Source organism: Pituophis catenifer, unplaced genomic scaffold, assembly GCF_029215685.1.
Source record: "Pituophis catenifer annectens isolate HBS135680 unplaced genomic scaffold, rPitCat1.0.hap2 SCAF_18, whole genome shotgun sequence".
NCBI lineage: Eukaryota > Metazoa > Chordata > Lepidosauria > Squamata > Colubridae > Pituophis > Pituophis catenifer.
In genome coordinates this window covers 724476-751038 of record NW_027256898.1, presented here as the reverse complement: position 1 = coordinate 751038, position 26563 = coordinate 724476, and the positions used below count along the sequence as shown (strand labels likewise).

General features: G+C 47.5%; 1 protein-coding gene across 1 annotated transcript; it reads right to left on the bottom strand.

Annotated features, from left to right (window-relative positions):
- On the bottom strand, positions 1–26505 carry ACOT7 (acyl-CoA thioesterase 7). The gene is made up of 10 exons (XM_070956347.1): positions 26353–26505; positions 21351–21468; positions 20504–20660; positions 15148–15239; positions 14693–14807; positions 12619–12633; positions 11789–11875; positions 7586–7702; positions 3618–3802; positions 1–514 (listed from the first exon to the last, which is right to left on the bottom strand). The coding sequence occupies exons 1-10, from the start codon at positions 26418–26420 to the stop codon at positions 410–412; spliced, it is 1059 nt and encodes a 352-aa protein (XP_070812448.1). The 5' UTR covers positions 26421–26505; the 3' UTR covers positions 1–409.
- Positions 26506–26563: the final 58 nt, after the last annotated feature.

The following is a 26563-nucleotide window of genomic DNA, read 5'->3' as shown; positions in this document are numbered from 1 at the left end:
TTGCGACCGTCGCTGAATAAATTAGGCAAACATATACATCTGCACGACACGTACACTGAAGACGGGGAGGAAGAGGGGCAGAGGAGGGGGCTTTTGAGCAACGCCTGACGGGGAGGGAGGGAGGGGCTGCCGTTGCGTGTGTGTGTGTGTGTGTTTCTTGGGACGGTGAAGATGGACCTTCCCCAAGCGGGAAATGTCTATCTTAAGGTTGTTAATAAAAGGAAGCGATCTGGCTGGATCGGCTGGCCTGTGTGTGTTAATATGTGCCCCCTCCTCATCGGGCCGCCCTACCCTGTCTGATGGAATGAATCTTGGCTGGAAAGGAGAAGGCGAGGGTCCCCCGGAATGTTGTCGCAGCCCCCCCCTTTCCATCTGGGTCTAGGGATTGGGGAGATCTTTGGCCCGAGTGTCACTGTTGGGTGAGGGGCTGCAATTGTGCTTGGCGCTTGGCTTTCGTTTGCAAGTAGCGACTTTTCCCTTCTTCGAAACGTCGCCGTTCGTCCTCGGTTTCCAACTGCGGGGGGGGGGGGAGAGAAAGGAGGGCGAGAAACAAAGGGGGGGGGGGAAATGTGGGTGAGTCGTCCATGTCCCCACACAGCAGCAGGTCTGGCCGCTGGACGGGCTTCCTTTGCCCGCGGCCACCTCAGGATGTCCTGGGGGACTTTTGTCAAATGCTTTTCTGAAATCAAGATATATTACAGTAGCTACGTTCCCACCATCCACTACGCCAGTTAACCAGAGAGAGAGAGGGAGGGAGGGAGGCAGGCAGGCAGGCAGGCAGGCAGGCAGGCAGAGAGTCAAAGGATGGATGGATGGATGAATGGAGGGAGGGAAGGAGGGAGAGGAGGAAGGAAGGAAGGGAAGTACGAAAAGGAGGAAAAAAAGAAAAAGAACAAAGTATAAAGAGAGAGACAGGCAGAAAGAAAAAGAAAGAAGAGAAAAAGAAAGAAGAAAAAGAAAGAGAAGAAAAAGAAAGAAGAAAGAAAAAGAAAAAAGAAAAAGAAAGAAAAAAGGAAAGGAAGGAAAGAAGAAAGAAAAAGAAAGAAGGAAAGAAAGAAAGAAAAAGAAAGGAAGAAAAAAAAAGAAAAGGTGTCCAACTGGACAGCCATTTGTCAGGAATGCTAGAGGCTCTCCTCTTTGAGGACTAGAAGACCTCCAAGGCCCCTTATGTTCCCGTGTCTTTCTCCTGAATCGGACTGCCCGGCCCCACGACTTAATTCAAATTCCACCCCCAGCCCCTCTTTTTCCCTCCCCCCCCTTTTGCAGCCCAGGATCAGATGACCTCTGGGAAGGGCTGGGGGGGGGGGTTGGCACCCTCAGGATCTACAAATCTTTGAGGGTGGGGGTTCCTCCCCCTCCCCTCCTGGCGCTTGGCACCCCGAGGAGTTTGCCAGCTGCGTGTGGGCACCACCGGCTGCTGATAAGCGGTTAGGAGTCTCATTAACGGGGTGGGGAGCCGAGTTGAAGGTCAGGAGGGGGGGGGGAGCCTGACAGCACAGAGCCCCCATTATCTCCAGCAGGGAGGCTGGAGGAAGCCCCACGGTAAGAGACCGGGGGGGGGGGGGAAAGATACGTCAGGAGAGGCCCCCCTCTGCGGCTCTTGGAAAGGCCAGCGGGGAAGCTGGGAGGCTGCCAGATGGGAATGAGGGGTGCCCCCCCCCCCAGGAGAGAGAGAGGGGCAGGGGAAAGGAAAGGTCTGCTTGGCAGGAGGGCAGCTTCTTTGGGGTGGAGAGGAAGGGGAAGGAAGGGGGGAAGGAAAGGAGGGAGGGAGTGGGGAATAGATGGAGAGAATGGATGCCTGGATGGATGAATGGGAAGGAAGGAAGGAAGGAAGGAAGGAAGGAAGGAAGGAAGGAAGGAAGGAAGGAAGGAAGGAAGGAGTTGGAACAGACCTTCCACTATACCAAATATAGCCAAATTTATTCACTATATTTGATATAGTTGGGTTATATTTGGAAGGGAGGGAGGGAGGGAGGAAGGAAGTGGGAAGAAAAGAAAGAAAGGGAAGAAGGGAAAGAAAGAGGGAAGAAGGAGGAAGGAAGGGGAAGGAGAGGGGAGGGAGGGAAGGAGCAAGGAAAGAAGGAGGGAGAGTGGAAGGAGGGAGTGGAGGGAAGGAAGAGAGGAAGGAAGGAAGAGGGAAGAAGAAAGAAAGGAGAGCAGGGAAAGAAAGAAAGGGAAGGAAAGAAGGAGGAAGGAAGGAGAGAGGGGAGGGAGGGAAGGAGCAAGGAAAGAAGGAGGGAGAGTGGGAGGGGAGGAAAGGAGGAGGAAGGAAGGGAAAGAGGGTGAAAGGAAGGAAGGGAGAAAGAAAGGAAGGAAGAAAGGAAGGAAGGGAAGGAAGAAAGAAATGGAAGGACGGAGACAAGGACTTCCTCCCTCCCTCTCAGAATGTAACAGGCAAGAAAGAACAGAGAAATTTTGAGGGGAAAAAGAGGGGATTTAAAAGCAAGAGACGCTTGTGTGGCTTAAAACGCACAAAGACACACACACACACCCTGGATCCCAGCATCCTTCCATGCAGCAAAGGAGGGAGGGGCGCAGGGTGGGGGTGGGGGGAGGAGACCAAGGGACGTGATGCATAAATCGAGGAATGGCTCACTTCGCCCCCTCCTGCATCCTCGTCCTTGGGGTTTTTAATCTTGGCAAGCCGCGATGGCTAAAAATAGATGGGAAGGCAAACCACCAATAGCAGGTAGTGGGGAGGGGGGGGGGAGGAGGAAGAGGAGGGGGGGAGAGAAGGGAGGGGGGGAAAAGAGAGATGGAGGCCGATAAAATACAAAATAAAATTAAAAAGTGGAAGAAGAAATTCAAAGTTCCCCAGGCTTTGCAAAAAAAAAAAAAAAAAAAAGCCTTAAAGAGAAGGAGAATCTTTGCAAAGGCAAGAAAAAAATAAGAGAATTTCTTTTAATTTTATTGCATTGCTGGGGTTTTTTTTTGGGTGGGTGGGAGATGCTAAAATTAGGGTGTCACCTGGGAAGGGGGCTTCAATGGCAGAGGAAGAGATGGTCGAGAGGGCTCTCTGGGTCTTTTTTAAGGGAGGGGTTTTTTTCCCCCCATTGGGGGGTTGGATTAGATGACCTCCAAGGTCCCTTCCAGCCCAATGTCTCCACTGTGGGGAGGGTCAGCAGCTGAGGAGCAGAGGAGGAGGAGGGTGGGGAGGAGGAGGAAAATCAAAAGATTTTGAGGAACAGGGCAGGGTTTTTTTTTAAAGAAAGAGCACAACAGTTATTGCACTCGGCAGGACAATTTTTGTGTTTGTGGGGTTTTTAACGCACCTTTTTAAATGCCCTGTTTATTTTATTTTATTTTATTTTGTTTTGTCATTTTTTTTTGTTTTTGTTTTTGGGAGTCTGTACAGGGAGTCCTCGACTTACGTTTTGTTCAGCAGATATATTCTCATTGTGCCCAGAGAAAGAGAAATATCTGCCTCACGGCCCAATTATTTTGGCAGATTTTTCTGGAACGCAGCAGTTCGCTTGCAGAAGGAAAGCAACTGTCTTAGGGGTCCTGCAGCCCACTCCCCAGTTTTGATGAAACCAGACCTTGGAACCGAACTGGAAACTCAACAACCTCAGAGATGTTGTGTTGGCTTTGACACCATTCCACAAAAACTGACTTACCGCCAGCTGCGGGACGGGGAGGGGTCTTCCTTCCTTGCTGAGGGACACATAGGTGAAGAACGCGCTGACCGCCCGGTACGGCTCTTGGGGTTCACCCACGAAGCGGTCGGCGTCCACAAAGACCTCGATTTCCATGGACTTGTTGCTCGTGAAGGTCATGCGGCCGGAAATGGTGAGCACACTCCCTGAGGGACGGAGAGGACATTTGTGAGTGAGGGTCTTCTGGAGACAAGGATGGCCTTCCAGGTGAGGGACAGCTGAGTTTTGGATTTTTGCGGGGGGCGGGGATCGGTTTGAGGACAGCAGATGGCAAGTCCAAGGGGTCTACACCGAAAGAGGACTATAACCTTTGGAGGACGCCAAGTCACTTTGGTGAAGGACCTGGTCTTCTGGAAGAGTAACCTAAGATCAGGTGCAAAACCATTCTTGGAAATTTCTACAGCCAGCTGGTCAAAAACCTGGACCTTGTGAGAGAATATGGATAGGAAGGTGCATCTCGTTTGCAAAAGGATTATGGAGAGGTTGGAGAAGGTTCTGAAGAGAAGCTGGAAGATGAGATGGGATGTTCCTCAAAGAACTTGGTTTGTCCACAGAGGAATCTGAGATGTTCCTCGAGGAATGTGATTTGTCCCCAAAGTATCTTGAGTTGTTTCTTAAAGAACTTGACTTGTCCTCGAAGGAACCTGAGATGTCTCTTGAGGAATATATTGTCCTCAGAGAAACTTGAGATGTTCCTCAAGGAACTTGACATGTCCTCAGAAGAACTTGAGATGTTCCTCAAAGAACTCAACTTGTCCTCAGAGGACATTGAGATGTTCTTCAAAAAACTTGACTTGTCTCAAAGAAACTTGAGAAGTTCCCCAAGGAACTTGACATGTCCTTGGAGGAACTTGAAAAGTTCAACCTGAACAAAGGCCCAATGGGGAATTCTTGATGATCAAGAGTGGAAGACTCAACCTAGGGAAGTAGTGGCCTGTCCGTCACTGGAAATTTTTTAAGAAGAAGCTGGACAGCCACCTCTATAGAAGGGTCAAGTCAGCTTTCCTGCATCCTGCAGAGGGGTGGACTAGATGACCCTTGTGTTCCCTTCCACTGGATTTTTGCAGGAGACGAAGAAACGGGAATCCAGCTAGAATTCACAACCGTTTTTTGGGGGGGAAGCTGAAGAAGACAGCAGGAGAGGGCAGGACAATCGGGAGATTTCCCCCACACCTCCTGGGTGGGATTGCAAAGGCCTAATTTAAGGAGAGAAACGGGGGATTTACGCCTGCTATTCTCTCTCGTTTTAAGCCACTTCGGTGACCTTCGCAGAAGGCAAACAAAGGCATCTTCAAACAAAGAGCTGAGATGGGAAGAAAGGCAAAATCCCAAACACTGCAATCGTCCAACCGCGAAGACGGATGACTCGCCCGTCCCACGTCAGAGAGTCCCACCCGGGGAGATCTAACCTAAATTGAAACTCCGACGTTCAACAGGGGGCAGTTCGCACGCAACGCCTCGAGCCTCCCCGAAACGCTTCCGCCAAGGCAGCCGCCTCCAAGCGAGCGTCACGTGCCAGCGGAGGCAGGAATGAGTTCACAGGCGGTCCTCGGCTTACGGCCGCGATGGAGACCCAAATCCATCCATCCATCCATCCATCCCTAGGTCTCCATTCACTTCTCCATTCCACCGTCTCATCCGTCCCACCATCTTCCTTCTCTCTCTCTCTCCATCCATCTTTCCTCTGTCTCTCCATCCATCTCCCCAGCCCTCCATCTATCTCTCTATTCACCTATCAATCTCTCCATCTATCTCACCATCTATCAATTCCTCTCCCCATCTATTTCTCCATCTCTCTATCTGCCCATCCATCCATCCATCCATCCATCCATCCATCCATCCATCTCCATCTATCTCTCCATCTATCAATTTATCTCCCCATCTATTTCTCATCTCTTCATCTGTCTGTCCATCCATCCATCCTCTCCATCCATTCATCTCCATCTATCTCTCCATCCATCAATTCCTCTCCCCATCTATTTCTCCATCTCTCCACCTATCTGTCTGTCCATCCATCCTTCTATCCATTCATCTCCATCTATCTCTCCATCCATCAATTCCTCTCCCCATCTATTTTTCCATCTCTCCATCTATCTGCCAATCCATCCATCCATCTATCTCCATCTATCAATTTATCTCCCCATCTATTGCTCCATCTCTCCACCTATCTATCCGTCCATCCGTCCATTCATCCTTCCATCCATCCTTCCATCCATCCATCCATATCTCTCCATCTACCTCTCCATCCCTTCTGTGGCCCTCTTGACATTCTCCCTCTTGAGTCCGACCCCTGGCCAAACGGACCCCTTTCTTCTATCTGTCCCACCTTCTGGCTGTATCTCCTGCCTTGGGCATGTGGATCTTCGGATCTTTGTCCGCCAGCCATTCCTTCCCCTCATCCTGGCCTGATGAGATGCCAGCTTAGATTTCCTTCAACCAGACAAGGTTGCTCCCGATGCCGTCTCCTTCTGACCACCAACTGTGGGTCTTTGACGGAGGCTAGAAACTCCCCCGGGGGTTCTATTTTTAACCGAGACGGGAGGCCTCAAGGAAAGACCCGCCTGGAAGCCGGGTGGCCTGGTTGGTGGGCTTGCCCAGGAGCTAAAGCGGAGCACTTGGGCAGAACCTACGACACCAGCCCTCCGGGTTTCATCAGCCCTTCCCGGCATCTCTGGATCCTGGAAGGGAATTCGCTGAAGCCAAGAGAGGAAGTCAACCGAGCATCAGTAATGAAGAGCAGATGGCTACAAGCCAACCTCATTTGGGACGTGTTCGGATAGCAAGCTGTTGAGTTTTACATTCTTGGAATACTGAATAACAGAGTCAGAGAGGTCGCAAAACGAGGCCCCCCCAAAAAAATCACTTAACCGTCTCACTTAGCAACGGAAATGTCGGTCTCAATTGTGGCCGTAAGGCGAGGACTATCTGTAGATTGTAGGGGAATAAAATTCATCCGAGAGCATTTAGCGTCTGATTGCTCCCAAATTTAGCTAAAGAAAACAGCCAGCTTGAAAACCAAAAACCAAAATAGAGTAGGATAAACTCAACATTTGCTCAAGAAAATAATCAAGAGAGGCGTCCAAAAAAATCAAATTAGATTTCTCTTCAAGGAGAGGGCGTTTCTCTCGAGGATAACAAGCGATGGCCCACATGTCTCATTCAGGAAGTTCTTAAGATGCTAATTTGGTCCGCTTGGAGACTGGAGGGTTTTTAGAAGACGTTGGTGTGACAATCAAAATCATCCCAACGGGGCGTCTTGTGCTTCACGCAACGTGGAACGAAATGTTCCTCCGCGGAGAGCGGAGACTCGCTCCTAAATGCCACCGTGTGTTCCAAGAAATGTCGCAACAAGCACCTTTGCGTAACATCGGCCGGGTTGCAAGGGACGACAACGGTGACAGAAGCACACACCTTCTGAAACAGTCTTCCGGGGTTGAGCAAACGTTGAAGTTGGATACGAAGCGAATCAGCACCCTGGACAGCTCTCTCTGTTGGCCATGTTGCAACAGCCAGGATTGCAGAGAAAATCCGAAGGGATTTAAGAGAGTAACAAAGTTGGGAGGGACCTTGGAGGTCTTCTAATACAACCCCCTTCCACAAGCAGGAGAACCTATACCAGTGATGGCTAACCTTTTCCGGACCGAGTACCCAAAGCTCGTGCGTGAGTGAACGAATGTGTGCATGTGCGCCAAACCCCCCCAAATCCAATGCGCGTGTGGAGCGATGCAGGTGCTCCCCGCGCATACGTGTGCAGCCCCCCCCCCCACATGCATCCCACCCCACGCATGCACGGTAGAGACCCGAAGACCAGCTGCTGGCCAGCAGGAGCACTGCTGGCTGGGGGATTCTGGGAGTTGAAGTCCACCCATCTTCAAGCTACCAAGGTTGAGAAACACTGTCCCAAACCAAGGGTCTTACCGACCGCTTACCTTTTTTGATCTTCTCGTGAAAATTGATGGCATCCACAGAAGCCGTGACGATGTTGGTCTTGCAGTGGCGAGCAGCCACGATCCCAGCCACTTCATCCATGAGTTTCATGGTCACGCCTGGAAAGCAGGATAAGAGACGGGGTTTAATGAGGCAGAGGCCAGTGGAAGAGATCCCTGGGCCAGCAGGCTCCAACTGGGAAGGAGAATGAGGTGGTTGACAGCATTCTGATGCTGCCATAAAAAGGAGGAGACGAGGCTTGACTTTTCACCTACTTATTTTCTCTGTAGATAATATCCCCTAGGAGATGGGATGGGAGGGGGACATTCCTGTGGGCTGAGGTCAGAAGCTGGGGAGACTGACTTGGAAGATGGCCAATGAGAAGATGAGAATTGGGGAACGGAAAGGGAAGGGTTTGGGGGTCAGAGGGTTAGTATCGGCTACGACGAAGTCGGGGCCAGATCTGTCGTACTCAATAAATGGAATATTTCAGCAAAGATTAATTGTTTGGGAGTGCAATTTATTTGAGATGACATCCAAACCTGACAGTGGTCCTCTATGTACAGAAAACTAGAATGTAGGGTCAGAGAGTTGGAAGGGACCTTGGAGGACTTCTAGTCCAACCCCCCTTCCTCGAGCAGGAGATCCTATTCCATTCAGGACAAGCAGTTGTCCGGTCTCTTCTTGAAGACCTCGAGTGATGGGAGCACCCTCAACTTCTAGAGGCAAAACTTGACAGGGTTTCAATATCTCCCTGACCGTTGGCAGAGTGGACTTTTGGAATTTTGCTCTTTGCTTTCTGAGAGTGGAGGTAGTCAGGGAATCTTCTACGTGGCCTCAAGGAAGTCCTTCAGAGGCAGGTATGTCCACCCTGTTCCTTCCCACCTCTCCTTGCAGGAATTTGGGTCATTCTCCCAGCCCTTTTATCAACCGCTTCCAGTCTTTCTTGCTCATTATTAGGAGCCTGGGAGTTCTAGTCCTGCCTTGGGCATGGAAGTCGGCTGGGTGACTTTGGGCCAATCAACCAGGAGACAGCGAGTTCTAGTCCCACATGAGATATGGAATCCGTCTGTGTGATTTTGGGCCAGTTGCCAGGAAACTGGGAGTTCTAGTCCCACTTTAGGCAGGAAATTGGGGTCAATCACTGGGAGATGGTGAGTTCTAGTCTCCCATTAGGCATGAAATCTGTCTGTGTGATTTGGGATCAACCACCAGGAGACTGGGAGTTCTAGTCCCACTTTAGGCATGAAATTTGGCTGGGTGACTTTGGGGTCAATCACCAGGAGATGGTGAGTTCTAGTCTAGTCTCCCATTAGGCATGAAATCTGTCTGTGTGATTTTGGGCCAGTTTACGCTTACAATTTACGCTTGCATTTCCCTGTCCGTCAGTCCAGACGGAGGACGGAGAGAGCCTTCCTGCAAGGAAACTGAGTCAACGCCGGCTCAGTTTTCTAAAACTGGGTTGCAAAAATACCCCCAACGTGCCGCTTTGTGGGTGTGTGGGTGTTGTTGCTACAACCCGAGCTTTGAGGGAGGCGGAGGGGGGGGGGGGAAAATTGCAAGCTTGCCGAAGAACTGGAGGCCCTGCAGAAGACAATTAATTAAACCTCGTTGCTTCCTGCAACGAATTGCAGAGCTAATCCCCTCCACCCAGCTCCGAGCGAGGCTACTAATAAGAAGAGAAACGCCGGCTAAAAATAGCACAGCCGACACACACACGCACACACACACACACACACACTTGCAACCAGCCGGCAAGGCTTTTGTTGTTGTCGCTGGGGCCCCGTCTGAATAAAGCAGCAGGATCTAAACAAAGAACGACAACAAGGATAACAACCACAACGGAAAAAAAAAAAAACCCACTCTGAACATCTTCCTAACACAACAAATGGGATCCCAGAGGGGTCTTTGTGTGTGTGTGTGTGTGTGTGTGTGTGTGTGTGCGTTTGTGGGTCCTCTGCTCCACAGCGGGTCGTGCCAACCCCGTTCTTCCTGCCGCGATAAATTCAGGATTAATTCCACTTGGACGATGCTCCCCGCGGCGTTTCCAAAGACGTGGGGCTTTGGACAAGGAAGCTGGGAGCCGAGTCGCCCAGGGACCCGAGAGAGACATGTGGGTTAAGTGACGTTTATGAGTGACAGCCGGGGGGGGGGAGGAGGGGTTCAGCTGTCAGGTGGGTGGGACGGAGAAGGCATGCAAAGCAGAGATTTCAACAGGGGGGTCTCCCCGTCCGTCCGTGCGAGCGTTGGGGTGGGGTCAATCGAGACTTGTGCGCAAGGGACAAAGGCTTCTAAGCGAGGCGGTTCGTTTTGCAAATTCTCGGAAGGACCCTGGGTTGAATGGCCTTCCAGAAGATATCTATCAAGATAACCTTGACAGAGGGAGGGAGAGAGGGAGGGAGAGAAAGAGAGAGAGAGGGAGAGAGAGGGAGAAAGAAAGGGAGGGAGGGAGAGGGAGAATGACTGGCCCAAGATTTACCCCGCTGGCTTTCTTGGTTAAGATGGAACTAGAACTCCCAGTCTCCTAGTGACTGGCCTAAAATCACCCAGCTGGCTTTCAGACCTAAGGGGAAACTAGAACTCACCGTCTCCTGGTGACTCGACTAAAGTCATCTAGCCGGCTTTCGTGCCTAAGGTGGGACTAGAACTCACCGTCCCCTGGTGATTGGCCCAAAGTCACCCAACTGACTTTAGTACCTAAGGTGGGACTAGAACTCCCAGTCTCCTGGTGATTGGCCTAAAGTCACCCAGTTGGCTTTCATGCCTAAGGCAGGACTAGAACTCACCATCTCCTGATGATTAACCAAAAGTCACCCATCTGGCTTTCTTGCCTAAGCTGAGACTAGAACTCACCGTCTCCTGGTAACTCGACTAAAGTCACCCAGCTGGCTTTCGTGCCTAAAGCGGGACTAGAACTCCCAGTCTCCTATTTTCTAACCTGGTGCCTTCCCCATTAGTCCAAACTGGCTCCGATAGCAAGACGGGTGGCTTATATACACTGAATAAACAATTTTTTTTTTTAAAAAAAGGAAAACATTTGAGTTGAAAAACAGAAGTCCACATAAACATCCAACCAGGCGCCCCTCTCGGCTCCCGAACATGGGAGGGAGGCCTAACAATCCTCAACGCCAGGTGCCCCCAAATTGTTAGGGGGACCCCTTACTTCCCACCCACCCCGATGCCTTGCAAACCAACCGGTGCAGCAGCCTGGCTGGCAAAAAGAATTCCGTCTCCAATCTTTGCGGTAAGGAAAAAGAATAAATAAATCTATTTAATTTCCCCGACTGGCTCTTAAGTTCAAAATGCCCCCTCCCTCCCCCCCACTTTCAAAACCTCCACCGCGACCTCCCTAAAGAATATTTTAATTACAGGGGTCTCAATTCCCTCAGCTTTCTCGACCGTGAAAAGTTCCTATAGCAACCACTCCTACGTTGGAAGCTCATCCAGTCTCGGGGAAAGTAATTTCCCCCCCCCCCCTTTTTCTTCCTCCAATTAAAGGGCTTGTCCTCAGTTTACCCAACCTTGATTAGGGGATTGGATTAGATGACCTCCGAGGTCCCTTCCAGCCTATGATTCTAGATGCGTGGTCTCTCACTCAGCTCGCCGATTAACCAAGTAAATCTGGTTTATTTTCAAGGAAAGATAGTTTGACAACTGTCTGACCAGGTCCCGTGTCTTGAGCAGAGGGTTGGACTAGAGGACCTCAAAAGTTCCCTTCCAATCCTGTGATTCCAAGTCGCAAACAAGCCCGTCTGAATCATGTTTCTGGGCGGGAGTGAAGGTCAGGTTGGAATTTAGAGCAAGATTCTCACCTGGTGGAGCTAGCAATTTTTTTAATTTCTACACCTCTATCCCGAATCTTGTGACTTCCGCACACTTGTAAAAATAGAAAGGAAACCATGATAGGGGATGGATGCTACCTCAGTTGCCAGGGGGGGTTGGCTTAGTATTTATTATAAATTCTGGGGGTTTTATGATCTGCACAATGTGGAAGGTTTGATTGTGCAGGAGGTCCACACTTCAAGACTGAGGAAGCCTTCAAGAAGCGTTTGAGACGATGATAAATATTTTGAAGGTGGACATCTATTCGTTGAAGAAGTAACACCAGGTGGGGAGGAGTCATTTGGGCCTTGGGTAAGGGTGGAGGGGAGGGTAACTCCAGGGGAACACCGGTGTGGCCCAGTAGAGGTTCTCCTAGGACTTACCTCCATGCACAAATCCATGCATGGTGCAGTCAGATGGTCCCACCAGGTGGATGAGACTTGACTGGCTGTATCCAACGGTGTAGGGCTCTGGAAAGAGAAACGAGCAGTTGAAGGACAAGTGAGGATGGAAGCCAAGGACCCAACCCTACCCTTTGTGGAGGTCTACAAGAGGTTCCTAGAAGTGGAAGAATGGAAGGAGAACCAAGCTGGGCTCAATTCCATCAAAGGACGGACGTCCATCAAAAGTGGCCCTCGGCCTACTTTCAACCCCGGTTGACTCCCTTCTTCAGGAAGAAGGAACGAGGGACATTGAGGGAGGAAGAAGGAATGGGGTGGGGGACATTGAGGATTGAGGTGGTGTCCATGCCAACTTCTGCATCTGGCCTCCCTCATTTAGTTGTTTCAGACACATCAATCATGGGGCCCACCAAAGATTGCCTCTCCAACTGGATCCAGGATCCGGCTTGTAGCAGCACAGATCCACAGGTAGGGGTGTAGGAGGAATCGAGGACTACAACTAGGTGTAAAGTAAGTGTAAAAAAGCCCTCCAGACCAAGATTATTGAAAGTCGATCACTGTTCCCCTGTTGTTTATATTCTTTTCAAATATTGATATAAAATATATTGACATTTTCCTCAAAGGACAAAATTTATAGGAATCCACTTCTGTTATTAAGATATTTAAAGCGTTAAAGCAAGCGAGATGCTTCAGAGTGTAAGGCCAATTAAGCGGCTCCCCTGGTATTAAGCCAGAGGCAGAATTGTGAGCTCTTACAAGCCGGCATTCACAGATCTTGGGTTAACTCAGTTAATTCAGCTGAACAGCCTTACCTTTACTTTGCCTGTCTGGAAAGCGGTGAAAAGAGAGAGAGAGAGGCAGGTAAGCGAAGCATAATTTAATGCAGAAACAATTAGTTACAAGAGGAGATCCAGAGGAGATAGGGGAGCCCCGTTTGAACCCCGTTTTCCAGCAGTTACCTTGAGTAGCGGGTCGGACTAGAAGACCTCTAAGGGCCCTTCCAACTCTGTTATTCTTATTTCTGTGTTTGTCTAGGCACCAGGCCATGGAGCAAAGCAATCCGAGGATTGGGATACTGATTTTAAATTTCATTTTTTTTTTAAAAAAAAAGGCAGGTAGTCCTTGACTTATGGCCATTTGTTTAATGTCTGTTTGAAATTCTAATGGCACTGGTTTGAAAAGTTTTTTCAAACTAATGACCATTGCAGCATCCCCATGGTCAAGTGACCAAAATTCAGATGCTTGGCAACTGACACATATTGATGATGGTTGTAGTGTTCCAGGATCTGGTGATCTCCTTTTGTGACCTTCTGACTAGCAAAGCCAATGGGGAAGCCAGATTCACTTAATAACCCTGTTCCTATGTTAACAAAGTTGGTGATTCATTAACAACTTTGTTAATGAACCCAGCCCAATCCAATCCAACTCAGCCCAACCCAACCCAACCCAACCACAACCTAAGCTACTAAATCAACCCAACCCAACCCAACCCAACTGAACTCAACCCAACCCAACCCAACCCAACCCAATCAAAGCCCAAGCTACTAACTCAACTCAACCCAATTCAACCCAACCACAGCCTAAGATACTAAATCAACCCAACCCAACCCAACCCAACTGAACTCAACCCAACCCAACCCAACCCAATCACAGCCCAAGCTACTAACTCAACTCAACCCAACCCAACCCAACCACAGCCTAAGCTACTAAATCAACACAACCCAACCCAACTGAACTCAACCCAACCCAACCCAATCACAGCCCAAGCTACTAACTCAACTCAACCCAACTCAACCCAACCCAATCACAGCCCAAGCTACTAAATCAACCCAACCCAACCCAACCCAACTGAACTCAACCCAACCCAACCCAATCACAGCCCAAGCTACTAACTCAATTCAACCCAACTCAACCCAACCAGTCTAAGCTACTAAATCAACCCAACCCAACCCAACCCAACTGAACTCAACCCAACCCAACCCAATCACAGCCCAAGCTACTAACTCAACTCAACTCAACTCAACCCAACCCAACCCCAGCCTAAGCTACTAAATCAACCCAACCCAACCCAACTGAACTCAACCCAACCCAATCCCAGCCCAAGCTACTAACTCAACTCAAGCCAACCACAGCCCAAGCTACTAAATCAACCCAACCCAACCCAACTGAACTCAACCCAACCCAATCCCAGCCCAAGCTACTAACTCAACTCAAGCCAACCACAGCCCAAGCTACTAAATCAACCCAACCCAACCCAACTGAACTCAATGCAACCCAGTCACAGTCTAAGCAACTAACTCAACTCAACCCAACCCAACTGAACTCAACCCAAACCAACTGAATCACAGCCCAAGCTACTAAATCAACTCAATTCAACTCAACGCAACTCAACCCATTCACATCCAAGCTACTAAATCAACCAGACCCAGAACCCAACCCAACTGAACTCAATGCAATCCAATCACAGTCTAATCTACTAAATCAACCCAACCCAACTGAACCCAAACCAAACCAATCACAGCTCAAGCTACTAAATCAACTCAACTTAACTCAACTCAATTCAACTCAACCCAACTCAATCACAGCCTAAGCTACTAAATCAACTCAACACACCCAACTCTATTACAGCCCAAGCTACTAAATCAACCCAACCCAACTCAACTCAACTCAATTCAACCCAATCACAGCCCAAGCTAGTCAATCAACTAAACTCAATTCAACCCGATCCAACCCAACCCAACCCAAGCTACTAAGTCAACTCAACTAAACTCACCAATGTGTTGCACAATGGGAAACCCCCCCTCCCAAAAACACACATGCTGGAAATGCAAGATATAAATAAATGTGCAGGCAGGTCTCTCCATGCCAGACAGGTGCCCCTCGTACCTGGATTGATCACGGGCACAATGACATCGCCGTTCCTCTCTTTGGTCTCCTGACGTGCCAGCTTCTGTTCCTCATAACGTCGTCTCCCTTCTTCCTCCTGGTCCTTCCGTGCAAACTAGCAGGAAAGTTAGACCGTTGTTAAATGAATTTTGCCCCACTGTACGACCTTTTTTTGCTGTGGCTGTTAAGTGAATTGCTGCAGCTGTTATGTTAGTTACACGGTTGTTAAGTGAATCTGGCTTCCCCATTGACTTTGCTAGTCAGAAGGTTGCAAAAGGGGATCCCGTGACCCCCAAGACATTACAACCGTCATGAATCAGAAATGAATGAATAGTCCAAAATTGTATTTTAAAAAAAAAACGCCAACACGGATCCAAAGAACTAAACAGAACCATGAAACTCATTTTTTCCCAGCTACAAACGAGCATCACATATTTTCTTCCTTCAAGACTCACCTGGATTGGAGGCACTTCCAAAACCTTGTTCACGTTGTGGAGAGAAAGAGGAACGTACCACAAAGTGGCCTTGTTGGTCACTCTCTTCGCACCTAAGGAGAAAGGAAGAGGCTGCCCATGAGCAGATGCTGAGAAATTAAGCCAGGGGACAGTCACGCGAGACTCGGTTCTTTGGCTCCGTTGTAAGAAATGGATACATTCATTCATATTAATTTGTATTAATCAACAGATTAGGGATTGTAAGCAAACTAGCCAATGAATCATTCTCAGGGCCACGTCCTTTTCCAAAGTGGTTGGCAGGTGCTCTCAGAGACAAGGAGTGGCTCTACTTCACCAAAATATGGACTGCTAAGTTCACCAATTCATTTTAGTTTCACTCAACTCAATCCAATCACAGCCCAGGTTACTAAGTCAACTCAACTCAACAATCCAACCCAACCCAATCACAGCCCAGGTTACTAAGTCAACCCCACTCAACTCAACAACCCAAACCAACCCAAGCTACTAAGTCATCAACTCAACAACGCAACCCAACCCAATCACAGCCCAGGTTACTAAGTCAACTCAACTCAACTCAACTCAACAACTGAACCCAACCTAACCCAACCCAATCATAGTCCAGGCTACTAAGTCAACTCAACTCAACTCAACAACCTAACCCAACCCAACCCAAGCACAGTCAAGGCTAAATCAAATTAACTCAATTCAAGTCAAACCAACCCAACTCAATCCATCCCTGGCTATTAAGCTAACTCAACCCAACCCAACCCAATTCAACCCAAGCTACTGTGTCAACTCAACTCAGCCTGCAGGGAATACAGAGTTGTAAGGAACGTTGGAGGTCTTCTTGCCCAACCCCCTGCTCAAGCGGGAGACCCAATAACCATGTCAGACAAACGGTTGTCCAGTCTCTTGTGATGGAGCACCCACAATTTCTGGAGGCAACTTGTTCCACTGGTTAATTGTCTTCACTGTTAGGAAATTTCTCCTTAGTTCCAGGTTGCTTCTCTCCTGGATGAGTTTCCATCTTTTGCTTCCTGTCCTGCCTCCTGGTGTTTTGGAAAATAAGTGGACCCCCTCCTCTTTGGGGCAGCCCCTTAAATATTGGAAGACTTTTTTTTTTTTTGGAAGATCTTGCAATCTCTAAAGTTGGAAGTTCCCACCAGTCTTACTCCTGATTTCTAAGCGATAGCAGGACACCTCAATTTTGGGGTTCTCATACAACGTCACCTCCCCACCCCCCACCCCGAAGGGTCTTCATGGAGATATCTGAGCTTTGCAGGGCAATCTTATCCGCAAAACCTTTGCTCCCTCCCTGATCCTCCTTTGTGTCGGTTGCTATGGCAACCCCTTGCCCAAGAGGGCTTCGGCAGGTGAGGGGGTATCAGCCGTAAATCCTACTCCACTTCCCCCCACACCCTGGCAAGCTGTCACATCCGCTTGGGATCAAAGTCTGAAGAAAGAGCTCAGTTGTGGTCTTAAGTCGAGGACTGCCTGTAGATTGGTGGGAGGGGAGGCGAGGGGGAGAGGAAGAGAGGGGAGTTGAGATGTCCCAAGGGTCTCCATTAAAAAATTTGACCAAATTCCTGGACATCAAAGCTACGCAGTTAATTTTCCATTCGTGTTGTTCTACCCCGCTGAAGGACATTTGCAAGGGACGCAACCACGTTTCTCCAGCTAGCAAAACACAGACCGTGTTTTCAAAGCAGCCTCAAGGAACAGGGGAGGGGAGGGGGCCTGCCAGGAGAGGGAGGGCGAGCTCGGAAGAAGAAAGCAAAAGACACAGTTGAGCTGACCCTCCCCTCCCTTCCTGATGTTCCCTCGCCCGCCCCAGCTCCTCTGTAGCCCCTTGAAAAGAACGGTCGGACGCTCGCTGGGTTCGATTCCCCTTCAAAGGCAGAATAATCCTGCAAATTCCTGCTCCGTTTGAAACATCGGGGGGGGGGGGGGACAGGGCGGGGAATCTGCTTGTCTTTGCAACACGAAATGCAATGCCGTGTTTCTCTTGGCAGAGGGTGGAAGGCCAGGCGTTTACAGGAGGGGGTGGATTAAAGAGGGAGAAAGGAAAGACTACGCAGCCCATCATCCTGAGGGTGCAGACATCTGGGCGGGGGGGGTACACAATGCTGAGGCGTACAAGTCTGAATTTTGACAAGGTGTCATGTTTTTTTAAATTGTCAAGCCAGCGATCGTTTCACAAGCAGACCTCAACGTACGACCGCAACGTGGAGCCCAAAATGTATGTCACTAAGTGAGACATTGGTAAGGGAGACATTCACAACTTCTGCAGGCAAGTTGTTCCACTGGTTAATTGTTCTAACTGTCAGGAAATTTCTCTTTAGTTCTAAGTTGCTTCTCTCCTTGATGAGTTTCCACCCGTTGCTTCTTGTCCTGCCTTCTGGTGCTTTGGAGAATAGCTTGGCTCCCTCTTCTTTGGGGCAGCCCCTGAGAGATTGGAAGACTGTTATCCTGTCTCCTTAGTCCTTCTTTTCATTAAACTAGACATACCCAGTTCCTGCAACCGTTCATATGTTTTAGCCTCCCGTCCCCTATAATCATCTTTGTTGCTCTTCTCTGCACTCTCCACATTTTTTTTTTTTACATTTGCCTATCCTAAGTCCTTGGTAAAGATTCGATAGGTGGACAAACCCAGTCTGAACATCTGGCTGACTGTGTGATTATTATTATTATTATTAATAATAATAACAACAACAAGAATAATCAGAAGAAGAAGAAGAAGAAGAGGAAGAGGAAGAGGAAGAAGAAGAGGAAGAAGAAGAAGAAGAAGAGGAAGAAGAAGAAGAAGAAGAAGAAGAAGAAGAAGAAGGAGGAGGAGGAGGAGGATGAGGAGGAGGAGGAGGAGGAGGAGGAGGAGGAGGAGGAGGAGGAGGAGGAGGGGAAGAGGAGAAAGAAGAAGAAGAAGAGGAAGAAGAAGAAGAAGAAGAGGAAGAAGAGGAAGAAGAAGAAGAAGAAGAAGAAGAAGAAGAAGAAGAAGAAGAAGAAGAAGAAGAAGAAGAAGAAGAAGAAGAAGAAGAAGAGGAGGAAGAAGTCGTTGTCGTCATGGGAACATAAAGTGGAAAAAGTTATAGAAAATGAGAAGGTGAAGATCTTGTGGGACTTTCGAACACAGACGGATCATCACTTGGAACACAACATGCCAGATATCACAGTTGTCGAAAACCGAAACGTACAATTGATTGACATTGTGGTACCAGGAGATGCCAGTGTCGAAGAAAAAGAACTGGAAAAAAATCATGAAATATCGTGACCTGGTCATCGAAACTACACGGCTACGGATGAAACACGTCACAGTGATACCCATTGTCATCGGGGCACTTGGTACCATGTCTAAGAATTTTATAACATACATCAAGAAATTGCAGCTCCTTGCAATAACACTGCAAAAAAACTGCGCTACTCGGAACATCGTACATCTTAAGAAGGTTCTTGGTTGATCCCTAGGACGCTGGCAGCAGCCCCTATCAACCATCAGCGCCAGTCAATGGTATGTGTGATGCATTTTTGAATGTTCAGTTGACTGAGTTTCATGTTTAATGAGTAAAGTATATAATAATAACAATGCTATTTTTAAAAAAACGCAAGCAGGGAGCTGGCGTGTGGCCATGCCAGTCAATAATCCCTGCGTGAGAAAAAGAGAGAGCAGATGTTTGCCTGGAGTGTTAAAAGGGGAAGAAAAGAGAAGCAAAGTTGTGCGTTCGGAGGGGATGGTTGTGTACACATCTGGTGGGGTTGCAGCTGGAGGAGGAGAAGAGGAGGCCGGGATGTAAACACGGCGGAGATGCTTGTGCATCCCACAAAAGGAACAACGGAGTCAATTTGAGGGTTTAAAGTCTGGCAGGAGACAACACCCACCCACCCACACCCACACAAGCTCACAAACAGAAAGATTCCTGCATTGTGAGGGAGCTGGTCTCTTGCGTAAATAGGATGCAATGATGAAAGGCCTGGAGACTAAAACATACGAAGAACGGCCAGTCTAGAGAAAGGAAGGACCAGGGCGGATATAATAGCCATATTCCAAATATTTAAGAGGCTGCCCCAAAGAAGAAAGGGTCAACTTATTTTCCAAAGCACCAGAAGGCAGGGCAAGGAACGAGTTCTAGTCCTGCCTTAGGCATGAAGGCAGCTGAGTGAGTTTGGGCCAATCACCAGGAGATGGTGAGTTCTAGTCCTGCCTTGGGCATGTAAGCTGGCTGGGTGAATTTGAGCCGCTTTCTTTCTCAGCCCAACCCAACCTCACAGGGTTGTTGTTTTGGGGAAAAAATAGGAAGGAATGTGAGGGAATGTTCGCCGCCTTGAGCGATTCGTAAAAATAATAACGGCAGGGTGCAAATAAATTAAAATAAATAGAGAGAGTGAGGTGATAACAAACTGGACAGAGGTCTAAGGTTGCTCAATAAAATCAAGTAAAAAGTAAAGTGAAATGTAATAAAATAATTTATTGCAAACTGGGCAGAGGCGTATTGTGGTTGAAAAAAATAAAAATATATATAACAATATTATATATTATTATTATAATAACATAACCCGAATCCCCTTTCTAACTAAAGCAGCTCCCCTGAATTTTGAGGTGCTGTCCGAGGTCCTGAGCCCCAAGCATCGCCCCGCTTGATGGTTTCCATATTCTGACAAATATTATAATATAATATAATATAATATAATATAATATAATATAATATAATATAATATAATATAATAATATAATATAATATAATATAATATAATATAATATAATATAATATAATAATAGTAAAATAGAATAGAATAGAAAATATAGAATAGAATAGAATAGAATAGAATAGAATAGAATAGAATAGAATAGAATAGAATAAAATAGAACAGCAGAGTTGGAAGGGACCTTGGAGGTCTTCTAGTCCAACCCCCTGCCCAGGCAGGAAACCCTGCTCCATTTCAGACAAAGGATTGTCCATTCTCTTCTTGAAAACTTCCAGTGTTGGAGAATTCACAACTTGTGGAGGCAAGTCGTTCCATTGGTTAATTGTTCTGTCAGGAAATTTAAATAAAAAGTAAACTAAACTAAAATAGAATACAATACAATAATAAAATGAAATGAAATGAAATAAAATAAAATAAAACTAACAAACTAAACTACACTACGCTACACTACACTCATCATCTTCTTTTAATGACCGCATAATCCCTTGTGGGGTGGAGTCAGGGCAAACTGAATGGAGGTGAGTGTTTACTGGCCGGATGCCTTTCCTGTCACCAGTGTGGAGTTTTGTTCGGCAGATACAATCTCATTTACAATACAATAAAATCATGGAATCTACGGAACTGGTCACGTTCCCCAAGAGCCTCCAGGGATGCTTACCTGTGAGGATGTTTTCGGCTTCCACCTGTACCTGGACTTCCACGGAATGCTTGGAGGTGTAAGTGATCTCGGCACTGACGTGGGCCACTTCGCCGATGCACATGGGGGAAAGGAAGTCCGTGCGCTCCACACGAGCCAGGGCAGCCACGCAGGGCTCCTGCCAGGGAAGGGGGGGTGAAATGCAAAAATCCCATCAACAACGGGAAAACCCACAGACCCAATGCAGGTAGGAAGTCATCCACCCATCCAGCGGTTTTAAAAGGAAACGCAGCTGCCGCTATATATATTTTTTCTCTCTCTTCCAATTATCCTGCAGCGCCACCTACTGGACCATTGTTTATTTTATTTATTCCTGAGCTTTCGGCTGGAAATAAAACTGAATTGAAACCGAAATGGGAAATTAAAAATCGAAAGGCAAATAAAAAATTGAAATGGAGTTAAGTTTGAAATTTTTAGGATATCAAAAACAAAAGCAGGATGCTTCTGAGCTTTTTCTCACCCTGTCTGCTTTCCCAGGACTGACTGACGACCTCTCTCTCCCTCTACCTCCTCCCCCCGCCGGGGCTAAATTCCTCTACAGCTGTCTTTCCGAAGGTGGGCCGTTTCCAGACCGTATGAACTACAACTCCCAGCATCCCACAAACGGCCAGGCTGTCGAGGAGAATTCTGGGAGTTGTAGTCCAAGCCTGGAAGTAGCCAAATTTCGCACAAAGCGTTCTGTAGCACCTTAGGCTTTATTGGCGGCTGCTTCGTGGGCAAAGAGGGTCTCCCTTGTGGCCTTGGAGACCCGATACTTGTGACGCTGGGGCTGCCCAGAGCGGTTGTGGGAATAGAGAGCAGCACGTACCCCGGATTGGGAGTTGCAATGTCGGGTGCTGATGATGGCTCCAGCCTCTTCGATCATTTTTAATATGGTGCCTCCGTGCACGTTGCCGGCGATGTTTGCATCATCGGGGCGCATAATCCTAGAGAGAGAGAAAAAAAAAGACAGAAGCGGTAGTCCTCGACTTACAACCGTGTGCAAAGTCGCGGAAAGAAGGGGTTCCCGTCTCTTCCTCGCACTTACTACCGTGGCAGTTCCTGTTCCCTGCTGGTTGTTTGAGCACTCGGCAGCCATTGCAAATTTGTATGGAATGAATCAAATCGAGCGAATTTTGTTTTAAAAGTTGAAAGGTTTTTGAAAGGAGAAAAAAAAGAAGTTGGAAATCGAAACGTTCCCTCAGGACTGCTTTGCCTTTTATTCTGGATTGCAAATATTGTAGGAAGTTAGCACCCGTCCTTCTCCTAGAAGAATGAAATACTTTGAGAAATATTTAAAAAAGGCAGAATATTGTATTTCCCCCTAAAAGAGAAATACAAATCTTAAAAGGGAGGTAGAAACTCCAGAGCCACAGTTCCCTGCCCCCCAAGCGGATCCTAAGCTTTTAGAAATGCAGACTTGGTAATCCATTCAAGGCAGGATCTTTTGAACAAAGGCAGAATGGTAGGATCAGGCCTCACTCAAGATCCAAACCAGGAAAGCCATATAGACGCAATCGGCATGGCCCAACACCCTTCCAGGACACATTCAGGCCTCCTCACTACGTGTCATCTCAGAGAGTCCAGGCTTCAATCAAACTTAACTCAGACAGCCTACAAAGCTAGCTAGGATCCCTACAGCAACTCATAGACTACAGGCTCTTGCCACAGGAACAGGAAGCTCAACTTCAAAGCCCTAGAGAGGGTCTAAAAAACCCTTCACTCTCAGACCCATGTGGTCAGTTGCCCAGGACCTCAAACCCATGTGGTCCTGTCCATTAGCCTGACTAGGTGGCTCAGTGGCTAAGATACTGAGCTTGTCGATCAGAAAGGTCGGCAGTTCAGCAGTTCGAATCCCTAGTACAGGTCTCCTGTGTGAGCAGGGGGTTGGATTAGATGACCTCCAAGGTCCCTTCCAACTCTGTTATTGTTATCAATAAACCATCTTTCCAATCAGCCTCCATGTTTCCTTTCTCCCCGCTCGGAACTACTGAACCCAGATGGATATTAATTCCAACAATATCTATTTCGATTGATGGATTTTCTTGTTGAAACCCCCAACATATATCCTGAAAGCAAAAAAATCTTTTGGGATCCATTCATTTCGTGTGAAGAGGCCGTTTTTGGGGAGCCCCCACTGCTAAATGCGAGCCTGGTTGCCCCCCAAACCCATTTTTTCCCCTTATTGAAAATCCAGATAGATAGTCCTCGACTTACGACTGGTTGCTTTAGTGGCTGTTTCAAGCTACCTTCCCAGGGATTCTTATGATCCCCTCCCGCACTCGGCAACTGGCCCACATTTACCCATTGTTTGTTGAAAAACCAGAATTTTCTTCTAGTTTCCGGCATAAATTAGGCCAGGGTGGACAATGGATTCGCTTTACGACCACGGTGTTTGTTTTTAACAACCGGGGTGACCGCTTAACGACTGCTGCAAAAAAAACCCAGGTGGATAAAATTAGGTCGGTCGTGTGGGTGACCCGCTCTACGACCATAAGGGGCAGGCTCCCTCACAGTCATAAGTCGAGGACTACCTTTCCAATCCACAGAAAGGGTGGGGGATGGGAGGAGGGTCCTACTGGATCAGGCGAACGGCCATCCTCAGAAACGGAGAGAAACGGGCGTCGGGGATTCTGCCGGCGAGACGTCCCAAACTCGCCTTTCCACTTTTTCTGTGCGATAACCGGCACCCTTCACAACTTCCTCTCTGGCAAGCCAGCCTATCAAGGTTGCGTGTGGGGAAGGGAAGGTCCCCACAAGGGTGCAGAGGGAGAGAGGAAGGAAGGGAGGAAGGAAGGCTAAAATGTTCACCCCACGCGGCTGGGTAGCTTATGAATCACCAGGAAGTGGGTTATTCCGGCACCGGCTCAGCCGGTGACACACATCAGCCCATATGTGAGGATACGGTTTACAGGGAGGGTTGGACGCCCAGAATTGCACAACTTCAGAAGTGATGAGAGCTTCATCACTGGAGGCCTTCAAGAAGACACCTGTCAGAAATGGTGTAAGGTCTCTTGCCTGGGGGGTGGTGGTGGGGGTTTGAAGGAATTGGACTAGAAGATCTACAAGGTCCCTTCCAACTCTGTTTATTTATTTATCTGTCCGTCTGTCTTTCTGTCTGTCTGTCTGTCTGTCTGTCTGTCTGTCTATCTATCTATCTATCTATCTATCTATCTATCTATCTATCTATCTATCATCTATCTGTCTGTCTGTCTTATCTAGTGATCTATCTATCTCTCTGTCTGTCTTTCTATCTATTTGTCTTTCTATCTCTTATCTATATGTCTGTCTGTCTGTCTATCTATCTTATCTAGTGATCTATCTATCTCTCTGTCTGTCTTTCTATCTATTTGTCTTTCTATCTCTTATCTATATGTCTGTCTGTCTGTCTATCTATCTTATCTAGTGATCTATCTATCTCTCTGTCTGTCTTTCTATCTAAATAGGAAGTTGGGTACACAGGTCGACCCACTCCATTCACACAACCCATTTCCCACCACCGATTTCTGGTGCGCAGCAGCTGAAGAGAGCCACGAGGAAAAACCCGAGACAAAGCCCCACCACGCAACAAAGCTGCAACTTCAAAAGCTTGACCGCCAAACATTTGTGCAACCTGCTGACCCACAAAAGACTTCACCTCTGGGCTGGAGCATCCGTGAATCACAGATTCAGTCCATTTGCGAGGACCAAAAGCGGCCAAAAAAAAAAAAGGAGAGGCTTGCAATTCTGAAAAAAAGCAGGGTTTTTTTTTTTTTTTTTTTGATGCGCTGTCCACCAGCAGGTGAGTCAGCACAAGAAAAGCAGAATTATTGTTGGGGGAAAAAAATAATAATAAAAGAGCAGTTGGTTCTTTGGGGATCAATCTCAGCCTGGAGAACTTAAGGCGATTAAAATTCCCGCAGGGAAAAAGCCAGCCGGCGGATGCTGTAATTATTCTCATGTGCTGCCTGCAAACTGGGCACCGAGGGAGGCTTTTAAACCCCGCAGCCATGAGCCTGGGAAGCTCAGCCTTAAACCGTTATTAAATCATGGTTACAAGCCATCCGTTCGTTGGAGGAAGGAGTGGAGAAGGGCGAGGCCTGGGAACGAAGGGTTGGGCACTGCCACGGCTGCCAAGCTCTTTCGGGTAAGAGTTTTTTGTGGCACACAATTCACCAGCCGCCGCTGTCGTAAAACATCACAAAGGCCGTTGAATTTCCTGCCAAGCCCTTCGCAGGAGCTGAATGTTGTTTGATGGACTCGCCCCTCGAGGATCAAAGTGCACGATTCAGGGTGAAAAGCGAGTGCATGTCGCCACGTGTTTAAAAAACAACAACCAGCCTTGCCCAGTTGCCTAGGAAACGTAAAATGGAAAGAAAGGAAAGGAAAGGAAAGGAAAGGAAAGGAAAGGAAAGGAAAGGAAAGGAAAGGAAAGGAAAGGAAGGACGGAAGGAAGACAGGAAGAAAGAGAAGAATTGGTAGTAGAGGGAGGGAGGAAAGGAAGAGAGGAAGGAAAGGAAGGACAAAGGAAAGAAGGAAGGAAGGAAGGAGGGAAGGAGAAAGGAAAGGGAGAGGGAGGGAGGGAGGAAGGAGGGAAAAAGAAAGAAAGATGGAAGAAAGAAAGAAAGGAAGGAAGGAAGGAAGGAAGGAAGGAAGGAAGGAAGAGTGGAAAGGAAGGACAAAGGAAAGAAGGAAGGAAAAAGAAGGAAGGAAGGAAGGAAGGAAGGAAGGAAGGAAGGAAGGAAGGAAGGAAGGAAGGAAGGAACTGAGCAGAGGATCAATTTTTTTGAAAAGAAAAATAGAATCGAAGCGCTAGATGGGACCTCAGAGGTCTTCTAGTCCAGCCCCTTGGCCAAGGTAGGAAACCTTATTGGATGGATTTGGCAGGCCAGGAGAAGGTTTGAGAAGTCTGTTCATCTGATAAAATCCCAGTTTTATAAAAGCAAACGAGAATAAAGGGAGAGAGGGAGGGAGGGAGAGAATAAAACAATGAAATGAAATAACAAAAGGAAATAATAAAACAAGGAAATGGAGTGATATAAAATGAAATGATAATTAAGTTTAAAAAAAATAATAATGAGATGAGATGAAATACAATCCAAGGGCTCTGGGTGTGATTCAGCCTCCTTTCTGCCGCCCACTTTGCAGATCTATGGATCCAATACAGCACACATACATACAACCACACAAAGTAACATATATCACAGATAACCAAATAAATCTTAATTTACATCTATCTATCTATCTATCTATCTATCTATCTATCTCAGTATAAATGATATATATCCTTTAGTTTATATATGTGTGTGTATATATATACACATATGCACACACACACAAAGTTTATATATATATATATATATAAATATATATTGTGTCTTTTTCTTTTTTCATAGGCTTTTATGTGCATATTCTTTCTAATAGGTGGAACCTGGCTAGAAAGAATATGCATAAATATATATTATATATACACACATACATACGTCATACATACATACATTACATATATATACATATATATATATATATATAACATTATATATGTAACATACATACATACATAACATGTAACATACATACAATGTTTATATACATATAACATACATACAAATATAACATGTTTTATATACATACATACCTATAACCAAAAAATAAAAAACTAAAAAGACATTTTATGCCCCCCAGAGCCTGGAATTAATAATAACCAACTGTTATTATTGATAATAACCGACATACACATTTGTGTGTATGTTATATGTATATATAACCAGCTAATTATTAATAATGACCACACAGAGCACTCTGCCCATGCCCAGAGGCTCTGGGAGCGATGCCCGAAGGGAGGCGGGTACCTGCTGATCTGGATGGCGGCGGGCGGAGGGGCGGTTTCTCCGGCCTCGGGGGCCCGGGAAGGCTGCATGAGGATGGAGGAGGATGGAGGAGGCGGCGGCAGTCCAACCGGAGAGAGATCGACCGGCCGGCCGGCGACCTGACAGGAGGGCGGGTTGAGGGGACGGGGCGGGGCTTATCCCCGTCTAAGCCCCGCCCTCCGCGCCCGCCCCC